Source organism: Emys orbicularis, chromosome 3 (genome assembly GCF_028017835.1).
Source record: "Emys orbicularis isolate rEmyOrb1 chromosome 3, rEmyOrb1.hap1, whole genome shotgun sequence".
Classification (NCBI taxonomy): domain Eukaryota; kingdom Metazoa; phylum Chordata; order Testudines; family Emydidae; genus Emys; species Emys orbicularis.
In genome coordinates this window covers 203,147,441-203,161,495 of record NC_088685.1, presented here as the reverse complement: position 1 = coordinate 203,161,495, position 14,055 = coordinate 203,147,441, and the positions used below count along the sequence as shown (strand labels likewise).

The window sequence follows — 14,055 nt, the reverse complement described above, 5'->3', positions numbered from 1 at the left end:
AAGGCTCCAGCAGCAGGGAATTCTTGGACACTTTCCCCATGGCTGGAGCTTTTCACTGCACCTGTAGCTACACACCAAAGTGACAAGTATAGATGCAGCCTGCTGCCTGATCTATTGATTGTGTATTGATTATGTTGATTACTTAAGAATTCCCAATTAACACTCAGAGGTTCGGTAGGTTCTTGTCCAAGAGCCGGCTCAATATTTTTAAAATTAAAGTTTAGTTGGGAACCCTGACATGCACAGTTACAACACCCCCACTTAGGAAAAAACCTTCTGTATTTGTAATAGTTTTATTAACACAGTTAGCAAAGTTACAAACACACCAAACCAGTAAGAGAGAAAGAGCTAAAACAGAAAGTGCATCTGAGCATCCATATACTCACGCCATACCTTGCTAAAGGACCCAAAGTGTTAGTCATGTTCTTCATCATCTTTACAGTCATCATCACCACCCCCAATTGGTCATCATCCTGGCATCTCCCAAGAGTTACATCTCCCAAGACACACAGGCCGGGCTACAAATTTTATAATATGTTACACTGATGCCACTACGCCGAATGCATACTCAGTAGGGGTTTCATCCCCTTTTCCTTATTTATATTTCCTCACCCATCTAACTTTGGGGTGCCCTTCTCCCACAGGTTACTAGGCCTTTTACCCCAAGCTTATTAGCATATATGTCAATTAGTTACCGTGGCACGCTTGTGATCAGACATCTGATGATGTTCTTAACTTAAAATATCCCAAGCTGCTATAAACTAGCATCTTGTGGTTCCCTGTCAGCAGTTAAGTCATTACAGCATTCTATCTTGTGATGGCTTATCATCTATGGTTACTCCTGGTTAACTACATATGCTAAGGTTTGGGGGCCTTGTTTAGTTAAGTTGTTGTACTACAGGTCTGAGGCCTGTAGGCTCATTTCTTTACTTTCTTAACTTGTACTTATGCCTTACCTAGAAAATACCTATGATCAACAACGTGTAATGGCTGTACTCCATAAGTGTAGATATAGCCTAAAATTTCCCTACTGCGCGTTAATATAGCACAGTTAACTTATAATTCATACATTTCTGGGGGGAAGTTTTGGTTTCAACAAATTGGCATTTTCCATCCTTGTGGGCAGGAAAATACCAAAGAAGCCCATCACAGTAGCCTTTATCTTCAAGAAGGGGAACTACACAAAAATGAGGAAGCTGACACTAAAAGGAACAGTCACTAGAGTAAAAAGTCTGCAAGCTGCATGGTAACTCTTTTAGAAAAACCCATCATAACAGAAGCACAAATGAAATGCATCCCCCTCCCAATTAAAAAAATATTAAGAGGACCAAAAAATGCCACAAGAGAATAAATGAGGTGGTTAGAGGCAAAAAGGCATTCTTTAAAAATCGAAAAGAGCATAAACTCTGGCAGGTCAAGTGTAAAAGTATAATTAGGTAGGTCAAAAAAGCATTTGAAGAATAACTAGTAGAAGAGGCAAATTCTAACAACACATTTTTTAAGTACCTCAAAAACAGGAAGCCTGCCAAACAATCAGTGGGGCTACTGGGCGATTGAGGTGCTAAAGGAGCCCTCAAAGAAGACAAGGCCATTGCGGAGAAGCTAAATTAATTCTCTGCATTGGTCTTCACTGCAGTGGATGGGAGGGAGATTCCCACACCTGAGCCATTCTTTGTAGGTGAAGAATCCTATAAACTGTCCCAGATTGAAGTGTTGCTAGATGAGGTTTTGGAATACATTTATAACTTAAACAGTAATAAGTCACCCAGACCAGATGGTATTCAACCAACGAAGCTCTATTATTTTTAGATTACTGGAAAATGTTGCCCTAATTTTTTACTGTATTTGAAAGCGGGGTAAGAGGGAGGGCTTCAGAGATGTTTCTGTGTGCACCATTTCAGTTTTTGTTTAGGCATATAATTATCTTGCTCTAGATAATTACAGAACACTATGATTTTGTTGAGGTTTTTTTTGGTCTTCCTGATGTTTAAGAATGGTGTGCAGTTGTTATGAGATACCTGACAACATAGCCAAAGGAGACAGTTATGAGGATGGAGGACAAATTTCTCAAGCATATGAGATTGTCAAACAACCATATTTCCTGGAATGTATTATTCATTTTAGCTACTCTAAGCATTATCAAGGGTCAGGGCTGGGGTCAGTGCAGACTGTAATAGGCTCCCTGATGCTTCACTCTCTCCATGTCAAAAAGAGCTTGGCCATAGGGGAGAATCTGGCACTCCAAGTCTGTATGTCATTTAGCTTAGAAACACGTATTCACTCTTGGAGATTGTCTACACAAACATTTAGTTTGTGGCAGGCTGGAGTGTGAGCCTACCCCAGACTAGCCTGCCATGCATGAAGTGTCCATGTGGATCCTGCTGATGTGCATTAACAATCCCTTAGTGCAAATTGATCTAGTCCCGTTTCAAAGCAGTGTAGATCAAAGTGTGATAAGGAACTGTTGGGCATGTCCGCAGAGGCTGCATGAACAGTTAGTACCCAATAGGCTAGTGCAGGGTAGAGTCACACCCCAGCTTGCTGGGAGCTAAATGTTTGTGTAGACAAGCCCTTGATTACTAACTTTTCATTCAACTGTCAAGGGAAAGGATTTTAATTTTTCCACCCTCCCACTTTTATTAAAGCAAATACATGCCCCACTCCATTGAAGGCACAACACATCCTTTAAGAATACCGCTCCTTGTGTGTAAGATGAATTTGCATTCTATAGATAGATACATGATCCAGAGAGTTTGCTGGAAGAGGGGAATGCAAGAAATAAAGCCTTTATTTAAAATCTCTTGCATTTTTCTGGCATGAGAAAAGAATACAAAATCGGAGTTTCACTTACATTTCTGATTTTCTTTGAATTCAGTAAGAATTTAATGTTTAGGACCTTATTCACGTCTACTTTACTCCAGTTTTAAGCCAGTATATCTCCAATGAAATCAACTAGAGTTACACCAGTTTAAAACTGGAGTAACATACTGACGAGTCAGGCTGCGGTTATTTTAAAACTTTCCTTTTTAATATGAATTTACTCAGAATTTGAATTCATAAGAAACTGAATAACATGGAAACAAATAAGATTAAAAAAAATCTGATTTTAGCAAAATGAATAATAGCCATATTGGTACTTGACTTGCTTTTACTGAATGTAGAAACAAATTAAGTGTTGTCCGTTCATCAGTAATTTAGTTACTGGAATAGTTTTCAGTAATAAATATCACAGTGGTTACCATTACAGCCTGACCTGCTTTTTCTGAATGTAAAGTACTGTGTAAAACTAAGCATGATGCAGTACACATTTAGGAAACGAACAGTCACAATTGAAATCATTGACAGTTTTGTTTTTTGTTTAGTTAGTAGTACTCCAATATTCTCACGTAGCCATTACTGGTAATTACCTGCAAATGATAATTGTACAGATTTTACTGGCTGCAGTGTTGTTGTAGCTGTGTTGGTTCCAGAGAGACTAGATAGGTGAGGTAATATTTTTTATTGGACTAACTTCTGTTGGTGAAAGAGACAAGCTTTGAGCTACGCAGTGCTCTTGCTCTGTTTACTAGTTTACTAGTGACCATTTCAATATTGTTTTACCACAAACCTTGAATATATGGTCTCATGCCACAGCGCCTGAACTAAACAACTTTATCTCCCTGAAAACTATCTCTTATGCTAAGCAAAGGATTCTCCCCAAACATATTAGCTGTTTGCTGCAAGCCTTGCAAAGTCCAAAATCCATATTTTAAAAAAAGTTTCAATTCTAGTGTGGTTAACTTTCTATTTTGTGTCTGCTCCCCATTTTGTAGCTGGATGATAAATAAAATGCTGGTGTTATCAAGTACTTCTGGTCATCCATGTAATGTGATTTTACAGGCTGAAGCCCACCAGTGGACTAAGAACTTTTACAGGATGAAGGCCACTAGCGAACTAGCTGTCCATTTAGACCAGTTAACATCAGTATGAAAAGTTACAAAACAACTAATGGGTTAGCTTCTCAGTTGATATAAATCAGTGTAGTTCCACGGAGGTCAGTGCAGCTACATCGATTTACACCAGTTGAAACTATGGCTCCAAATGTCTCAGAAACTGTATAAAACACATGTTGATCTGATCGGCTAAGAATGTAACTCTATGAGTTATGGCTTAGAAAGAAAATACTTCTACACTAGTTCCACCTACTGGATTCTAAAATGTAATACCTGCCAAAGGACTAGGAAAACAAAATGTCTGAATGGATGGTAGCTAAATCAAGTGTGCTATTATAAGTTGCATGGTATTTACTTATGAAAAATACATTCTCTTTAGGGTTTTTTGTTTTTAATTCCATCAATCAAGATGCATTTCTGCTACCATTGTTCTCTGCAGCAGATGGTCCCATGTGTTAAGAGAAAGTAAGGTGCCCAAGATGGGAAGTGCTAAAGCAATAGGATACATAAGTTATAAAAGTGAAAATCCAGTAGGAGAAATGATCACAGCAGGATGAGACAGCAGGATTCATGTTTATCATTATGAGGCCTTTTCCACAATCTGGAAATTAATTACTTTGCTATTTATTTATACACTCACAAACCGGTTTCTAGAATTCCTCATTAAATGTGATAACTAACTGTTGACTCTGTCAGAATAACCACTCTAGCGACATCTGATGCAGTATGTTACTCTGCACCCTGATTGAATTGGCCCTGTCAACACTGGTTCTCCACTCCTTCTCTTCATGTGTCAGTATATAACGCCTGCATCTGTAACTTTCACTCCTTGCATCTGAAGAAGTGGAGTTTTTTACCCACAAAAGCTGATGCCCAAATAAATCTGTTACTCTTTAAGGTGCCACCGGACTCCTTGCTGTTTTTGTGGATACAGACTAACCTGGCTACCCCCTGATACTTGCAATCTTTATGATTATTACAGTTCTAAAATAGGGTTCTCTGTGTTTGAAAATACAAACTGCCTGGTTCTTTCCGAATCAGTTCACTCATAAGGCTGAGAGAGCTTGGTGCACTGTCCCTGGCCTCTCCCTGTTGTATACCTTTCCCTGTGGTAATTCATTGTTTGGCACCTGTCTTCAGTAAGGAGCTGGGATGGGGAGAAGGAGAATGTGAATGCAAAAAGGTCTAAAGGAGCAATAAATCCTTTCATTCTTCCTTTTGTTTTTTCCTCTTATATTCCTTTTAATCATTTGTTGTGCATTTTTTAATGTAGCCTCAGTATCTTCGATATCTCTACATTCAGTCTCTTCAAGGCTTTACATTTGAAAGTAAAATTCTGACACGTCTCTCCCTGCTATGGTCACCCTGCGTAGTACTGATTAAAGCTACAGTCACCCTGCCATAGCACTGATTAAAATAGGTTGTTCAAGTGTAAGATTTGGGTACTTCAGAGTTCTTATATAAATGTGACTGGAAAAAATAATCTTTTAACAGAACAAGTAAAACACAATCAACCAATAAACACATCCACTGTAGATGTTCCATAAGCAAAAACAACTTTGTGGAATATGTAGATGTTTCCAGGGTTATGAAATAATTCTGCCTTTTGCTATAAAACCTTTAATCTGCCAGACAGTTTGAAAACCCTAAATGCAACTATTTATGTTCGTAATTTTTCAGTTTCCCCCTACCTATACATCTCTCCCTGCTTTATCACAGGGCTCTGTCATAAATTAACAGTTTATGCTACATTGGTTACAATTAATTTCAGTGCTGCTTGTTACCAATAAAAAGATACTTCATAAATAATTTTTGTGTGGTTTTCTTGATAGATGATAATAGCAGAGAAGAGAAGCAAAGTAATGAAGAAACTGAGGGCCGGAGCCAAGAAGCAGGTTTGTGCTGAGCTCTTTAAAGCATTCTCCCAGGCTTTATCCACCTTGGTGAACAATAACCTTAGTCAATGCTATTGACTGAAAATGTTTGTACGTTTTCACCAGATTAACCCAGGGCTTGTGCAGTTCTCCCATTGGAGACCACAGCTCCATTCATTATGAATGAATCTGTTGCAGTGCAGGAATGCAGACTTTCCTGTGAAGTTACTAGCTCCACATTCCCTCTTTAAATTGGAATATATCTCGCTAATCCGCTAAGTAGAAAAAATAATTTTCCATGCATGTTTACATCAGTGTAGCACTCTATAAGAAAGAATAATGAAAAAAATAAGTTTGGGGAGAAGAGGGAGAGATCTAAAACTGGTCTTTCAAGGTTTTAATGGTACTTTTAGATTGTAATAACTATTTTTTTCCAGTAATTTCTCTGCTGATCCCAGAAAATTGGATTATTAAGCTTTACATCCAAACAGAAAGAGCCTACATGTGAAAATCAAAACCTGCAAGTAAATGTCAGAGTTCATAAAGTACTAGATTTGCAAATGGTGTGTTTATAAATGTATGTTACAAGTTATGAATTGGATATTTTAAAATAAAAGGGTACTCTGTTCCAAATGTATCCAGCAAACAGAAATGACAACCAGAATTGAGCAGTTTTCAAAATAACTGAAGTGATCATCAAAACCACTATAAATACCCTATTCCTTTGGATTTCCAACACACTGCTACACAGTAAAGTGTTTTTCTTATTTTTTTTTAATGTTGTGCTATGTCTGATTGGTACCAGCTAAATAGTATACTGGAACAGTGTGTTGCCTACACATACTGAATTCGGGTAGCATGAAACTTCTCTACTTAGAACTTTTCAATCAGCTCTGAAAGCTTTTATTATTACCTAGGAGATGGAGAGGGCCAGTCAGTAAATGCAGCAGAGTGAGGCCGCAAGGTAGCCTGCCTATGTTACTGAGTCATCTGGTCTGTTGACTGCATTGTGGCTCCTTGTGAAGAGAGAAATTTGTGTTGCGATAAACTTCTTTCCCCCCTTTACTCCACCCTGTAGAGGAAACACTGTGTATGAAAGCCTTTCCCTGTTCTCCTCTGCATTCTACTCTAGTTTTATTCCATTCTCTGTTAAACGGAGGCCATTCTTGGATGCTCGCAATTTAGCAGGTTTCATCCACTTACCTCTCCTCCCTGTTCTTACTTTCTTTAATCTTACCACAACAAAAACACACAGGCACTAACTCATGTTCTTCAAGGGCCTGATCCAGAGCCTATTGAAGGCAGTGGAAAGACTCCCATTGACTTCAATGGGCCTTGGATCCAGCCCCCTAAGCTCTGGACTCTCCTTTTATCCCACCAGGGTAAGCAGCTTCCTTGCAGACTACAGTATCATACAAGAGAGTTAGAACAAAGCCAGTCACCAACTACGCTTCCTTTCCTACATTTAACAGCTTCACCTCTGCAGTGCTCATAGACTTAAGCAGCCAAAGGGCAAGAGTCATGAGATCACTGAATTTGGGTCTTTTGTATAGTAGCAAGTTGCAGTACCAGCATGTAGCTGCTTTGAAAATTCTGCATAACCTTTGCCTGATGAACCATTAGTTCAGTATTCATCTTTTAACTTTACAAAATAGTGCTTTGCTTGTAGTTCAAAGCAGTCCAAACTCCAGAGGTTTCTGCTCAACCTAAATAAATTACCTTCTAAAAATACCCTGAGTGGCCCACTAGACATTCAAATATTTTAGCTATATCTTCTGATTAAATGCATATTTCCTGTGTTTATTAACTCATGAAACAACTAAGTTGCAATGAGCCGCATTTCATCTTTCCCATGGGAAGCAACTGTGAAAATGCTTACCTTTTAAAACTATTACTTTGCTTGGCTGTCTAAAAGTGCGTTGTTTCTTTCAGAAGTGCCATTATGACGTGTTACTGTTACAAACTGTTATACTCAGTTTATCAGAAACATGATGTTCATTCTTTTACTATCATTTATAATATTGGTACTCAGTGTATCATGACTAAACTCTCAGCTCGTAGGGTTATTGGTGGATTCAGCATTATTCGGTGGGGCAAAATAATGCATGGAACTTTTAAGACAACTTCTATTTCTGTCCATTGTTTACTTGGCAATATGCTTGTGAAATTACCTTATTTTCATGCACAATTGCTGAAATGGTTGGCGAAATGTAGAAAATATAGTCAGTTGCACACACAAAAAATTCTAATCATTATGAAGAACATGCTTATTATTAGGAAGTTTATAAGGAGCAACCTTTTCACTGCTTTTCAAGTGTGCAAATTTCTGTTCCTTTTTGTAAACCAAAAGAGAGATCTTTCAGGGGATAATAACAAACACATCACAAATGTATTACTTTTAAAATTCCAAAAGAATCTAAACTATCATCACTAAACATCTGAGTTAATAATCTTAAAAAGCACTACATCCGTTTCTAGCCTTTAGCACAACAGCTAGGAAACTCAGGTTCAATTCCCACATTGAACTTAGGTCTCCTGTGTTGCAGAAGACTGTCCTAGCTACTGGGCTATTGAATTGTACCTGGGTCTCCTCCCTCCCGTGTGAGTGCCCTAACTGCTGAGCTAAAGGCTACAAAGTGACATAGCACTTTCAGTTTTGGTCTTTGCCAATCTCTCCCGAAGACGCTGTTCCACTTTTCATAAATAATTGGTCAGTGGAGCAGGGACATGAACTTGGGTCCCCCAAATCATAGATGAGTGCCCTGACCACCAGGATATTGAGTCATTCTTACTCTTGTTCCCTCACCCAATTACTATTCATTGTCATTATAAACAAATTTGAACTGCCACTATGAATGACAAAATTTCACTCTGCTCTAGTGGTCAATACATTTCATTGTCCACATGTTTGCTTGTGAATCCTCTAACCAGATTCTTATTAAAATAGTATTAATATTTTGCAAAATTTACATCTTGATCCCTCAAGGTGCTACCAAAGCTCTTAGGCTCCAATTCAGGAAAGCACTTAAGCATATGTTTTAAGTCCCATTGAAGTCAATGGAATCAAACACATGCTTAAAGTACAGGTTTAAATACTCTTCTCAATATAGAAGGATTAAATGCTCCCTGGACTGGGTCCAGAGTGCTTGCAAGATCAAGCCCCTGTAATGCTTGCAAAGTGAGTATCTTGCAGCACAACCCATGCATGAGGTGGATAGCTATTATTATTATTCGTGTCTTACAGGGAGGGAAGCAGAGTGGAGATTTAGGGCTTAATCCAGCACCACTGAAGTTTATCATGGCCATTGATGGGAACAGGAACAGGCCAATGACAAAGAAGGAAATAGAACCGAAATGTACTGACTCCTCAGACTTGTCTTCTAGCCCCAAAGGCCCCTGGATGCATTAGGTGTACCAGTCCACCCATCCTATTATCTAATAAATAACCACTATTTCTCTTTCGCTTCCTCCTTTTGTACAGATGAGGCAAAACATACAGCTGTACCCAGCCTACCATCAGAAGAAGGAATAGAGCTGTGCGAGGATAAAGGTACAGATAGCAAGATGCATCTCAAACTACTCAATCCCAAGAGGATACTTCACATGGCCATATTTTCCTTTATGTCTGGAAGAAGCCAGACTGAGACTTAAAAAATCAGAAATCAGCTACAAACTTAGATTTTAATTTCAAAAAGACGTTCTAATGCAACACTTGGCAACTGCTATTGTGCTGGGGTCAGAGGTGCCATGGAATCTTAGCTCTCAGCATTATGGAGTTAATATAAAAATGCCATGCTTGAAGCATCAGATATAGACCCCAGACCTGATCTCAGTAGGATGACTTGTGCGTAAAGTTAAGTGCATGCATAAATCTTTGAAGTATCAAGGCCCTAATTAGTTTTGTCCTGATGAAAAAAAAGATAAAAACAGTAACTATAAACACATCATGGGGAGGCAGAAGGAGATGAAGTCATAACTGAGAGAGAGAAAGTAATGTTTATCTTGTGCAGATTGTGCTGGGCACTCAGATCATTTAGATTGTGATAAATATTTAAAAATGTCACGGGGCCAAATGACAGAGAGTTTAGGAAACAAGACAGAAAGGCGATTTAATGTTTCAAGCTGGGATTTTCCCGTTTTGTTGTTTGGTTTACAGATAGGAGACCAACACACAGACATACTGTTCTTGGTCCTTTTTATGGCATCACACCATTAATTACTCACGCTAGTCTAGATTGTCTTAGAATTCTTTTTGGTATGTGTAAAAAAAAAAACACCCCATGGTGATTTATAAAACCTTTGCTGCTGGTAATTCAAAATAGGAGTTATGTTATCTATCATAAATATAGTCCATCAGTACAGCCTTCAAGTAAGACTACTAGAGAATTTTAATGCACTTTACTAAGATAACATAATTATTAACGTACATTAACTTATTTATTTTAAGAGTTAATGTTTAATTCAATGCCACCACCCTACTCTCTCTCTCTCTCTCTCTCTCTCTTTTTTTTTTTTTTTTTTTTGGATAGTGTGAGGAAGTGCATGTGAAATCTCACTCTTTTGTTCCAAAATAACATATTAAGGAGCCCATGGTCTTTACCTGATTATGGGTTCAGAGCTCAGTTTAGGTCGATTTAACTGCTCTCTCAACTGACTGATAGAAGCACCGTATAGATGTTTTTTTAAAAAACCTGGCCAGAATACTTGTGTTTGCCATTGAAATCCTTCCTAGATTAAGGTCACATTAAGGCTAACAGCAGTCAGAAATAGTGAGGGTTCATTCTAAGCATGGTTGGTGATTAACCTTCATTTATGCCTCCTCTTTACCAATATATGGCCTATTTATGAGGTCCACGTCTATAACATCTCTTCTGAAAATGTTTATTATAGTCAGTATCATGAGTGGCAGGGTTTTATTTAGTTATTTATTTATTTTTGCTTTCTTGGGTCTTAATGGAGATCTTGAAATTGAGATATTACTTTGTGTCCTTGCTCCTGATTTTGAACCTTCTGTGTGCATGTTAAGTTAGGAAGTGAATGTATACTGATTTATTTTCCATAGAAATTACCTATCATCTTTGTGTGTAACCATTCTTCTAACTTTACCCATAATGTTAATGTACTCTTGTCTGGAAACAGAGAACAGATTTTCTCACTGAAGACAATATGAATGGAAAAGTTAGTTTATCGGTTTTATGTTGATAGAGTAACTGAAGTTAGGATATTGTGCTTAAAATCTGGCATCACGCAAAGAAATGTATTACGGTACTGTGGCATCTCACACACAAGATTCTAAGGACCAGATTCCTAGTTAATCCATCCATGAGCATGGTGCGGGGTTGGATGGGGTGGAACAGGGATAGCTTAAAGCCGCCTTTGCATTCTCCATATTATGGGGCAATGCAGAGCTTGCCTGGTCCATGGTGTAAGCTAAAGCAGCCCAGGCACTGCTTCCATGGCCAAGAATAGTCCTATTGCAGCGCAGTCTGGCCATACCCCTACCTTCGGCCTACCCCAGCAGCCAGCGTAGAACCCTTACTGCCAGCCCTACACCAATCAGGGAGGCCCTTTGTGCAGAGGGTATTCTCATGAGGGGACTAGCTTCACTCTCTCTGAGACTCCATTGTGCTGGCAGAACAGTGTGAAAGGTCTTTACAGTTACTGAAAACCAAGCCCTATGTGTATATGCTGTAGAGAAAAGACCGTTTTATAGTGTGTTATAATCATAGTATATTTTTGGTGCATATGTGCCGTTAAAAATCCCATACAGCACCAGTGTGTACTGTGGAGTTATTCTTGGACTGTAGGATTTTGTATTACACTGTTTCAGAGAGATTCAAATGTCTGGCACTGATGTGTGTAAGTTACCTTTCAACCTGTCTGGTGTTTAGAGTTGGTACAACCTGAGGAGGAACAGCACGTAGTTTTTTTTAAAGACTGTTATTCCAAAAATACTAGTGCTCAGATAGTCCCTCCCACTGAAGGGGAGCACGTGGGAGCACTAATCTGTAGATTCGGCCCAGGGTGATGAGGCATACTCTCCAAATTCCTCCCACCCTCTCTGCAGCTCACCACAGCATCGTTCCCCACCAGTCCCAGCCTGATGCAATTCAGTGCTGACAAAGTACATGCCTTCCCCTTCTGTTAGGGGAACTACCATGGAGAGATCCTAGAGGGAGCTCATAGAGAAACCATGATCCCATTGTGCCTGAGGATCATGCTGATGATTGGTGTTTGGATGTTTCCCCGGCATTTGGTGGCCACCCACTATGCCAGTTTCACTGGAGAAGGAGGGAGGCAAAGCATACCCTTGATAGAAGAATTGGGAGGTAACTCCCATGAGACAGAATGCATGGTTGGAGAGAGCATTGGGCCAAAACGTCTGAAGACCTAAAATAAATGGCCATAATTTAAAAAATATATATGGCCATAATTTAAAAATATATATGGCCATAATTTAAAAATGGCCATAATTTTAAAAATGGCCATAAATTTAAAATGGCATAATTTTAAAAATATATATTGAATTAAAAATGTAATTAAGATCCCAAACTATTAACCATACAATATAGGTAGGCTCGGAAGGAGTTTATTTTTATCGGTACATGTCAGTTAATATCGATTTCCCCATACGCAAACTGATGAGAAAATATTTCCATTGATGATCATAAAAATGTACAGATAGTCAAAATAAGAAAAATGCTGCTTGAGAACTTATTAAAGTTTGATTTAGGGACATTTACTTTGTGTATTTTGACACGTGCTGTTGACAATTTGTGTTTTAACTTTAAAGATAAAGTTTAAACTTTATGAATCTCAGTGTCTATTGTCATTAAATAATTCTCACCTCCCCCTAATTTCCCACAACTCTGAACATGTAAATTGATAGAAACAGAAAAAAAAGCTTAAAAGTGAACATCGAGATTATCTGTCCAAATTATAAAAAATAAAAATTGCTTTCTGCCAATCATAAATATATATAAGGAGTTAGAACTGTCAGATAAATGCATTCTAAAATGAAATAAATTCAAATCAGTTCCTCTACCCTTATCTGGGAAAACCAGTGCTCAGAGGGTAGGTTGCATTTCGCTTACAACCGATATCATCACAGACATCTCTTAGGGGAAAAGAAGTGATGCTCTCCGTGCCATTTGAGATATTTGTGAAATAACAGCAGTTGCAGGAGAAACACAGAATGAAGGATGAGCTGCTTTTCGCATATATTTTTAAATAGAATCAAGGCCTTGATCCCGTCACTTGGCTTTGCATGGGTAGATCACTATGCCTTACCCCCAGAACCTCTGCAGAATCAAGGCCTTTTAATTCTACTCAGACACTTCACATTTCTATATTTGCTGATTTTAGTCAGTTTAAAAATAATAACGTTCAAAAAGCGTATTAGCAGACAGGGAAATGGCACCTCTATGAAATCCTGGCATGTCTAAAAACAGCCTTCAAACGATTTGCCCACTGAGTTAACAACAGCCAAAAACTGCCAGATCCTGGACTTATGAAACTTTATCATTTATCTTCAGCTAACTGAAATGAATGTAAAATGTTTTAAGAAATTGTATTTTTCCAGTTCTTTCACCTTATAAATATGAAGGAAGGTACGTGGCAAATACGTTCCAAGCCACGCAGCTTCAAAGAGATAGATATGCACAGCTTGAAGCACTGACGAACTACTGAGATTAGCATGTCTACTCTCCCCATTCTGTGAAAATATAAAAGCGTCTTTCAGTACGTTAGATTTGTTGATAGCAATTCCACAATAGAACAGGTAATAGAACAGGTATCATAATTCCAGTTGTAAGCAGTTCTCTTTTCTCTACTAAATTGTTAGCACACTATGGGAATCAGAAAAATGAGAAATAAATTGAATCATTTCTTTATTTATTGTTTTGATATATGTAAACATATATTGTTTCATAAATCTGAATGTAACTTAATGCTTATGAAATGTGTCATATTGATAGACCTGGACAGATAATGATTGAGAGCTTTGTTGCAGTCTATGCTCTAGCATTTCTTAACTTTCTTAAGTATGAATCCACCCTTTTCTATAGGGCCCATCACTAGAAGCAAAAGGGTAGTTCAGTTCCCATGCCAACTCAGGCTTCGATTCAAGAACACGTCCCCTATTCAGGACAGTACTTAAGCAGATGCTTAACTTGAGCACAGGTTTATGTCCCCCTGACTTCAGTGAGTTTAAAACACACCCTTACGTTCTGTCTTGAATAGGGATGGAT

General features: G+C 38.3%; 1 protein-coding gene across 1 annotated transcript in view; it reads left to right on the top strand.

Moving 5' to 3' along the window:
• Positions 1-14,055, top strand: part of MACROD2 (mono-ADP ribosylhydrolase 2) — a 1,323,621-nt gene that overhangs the window by 1,256,106 nt on the left and 53,460 nt on the right. Inside the window, exons 12-13 of the mRNA XM_065401494.1 lie at positions 5,765-5,827; positions 9,288-9,356. Coding sequence (XP_065257566.1) covers positions 5,765-5,827; positions 9,288-9,356 — 132 coding nt within the window. The remainder of the gene's footprint in view (positions 1-5,764; positions 5,828-9,287; positions 9,357-14,055) is intronic.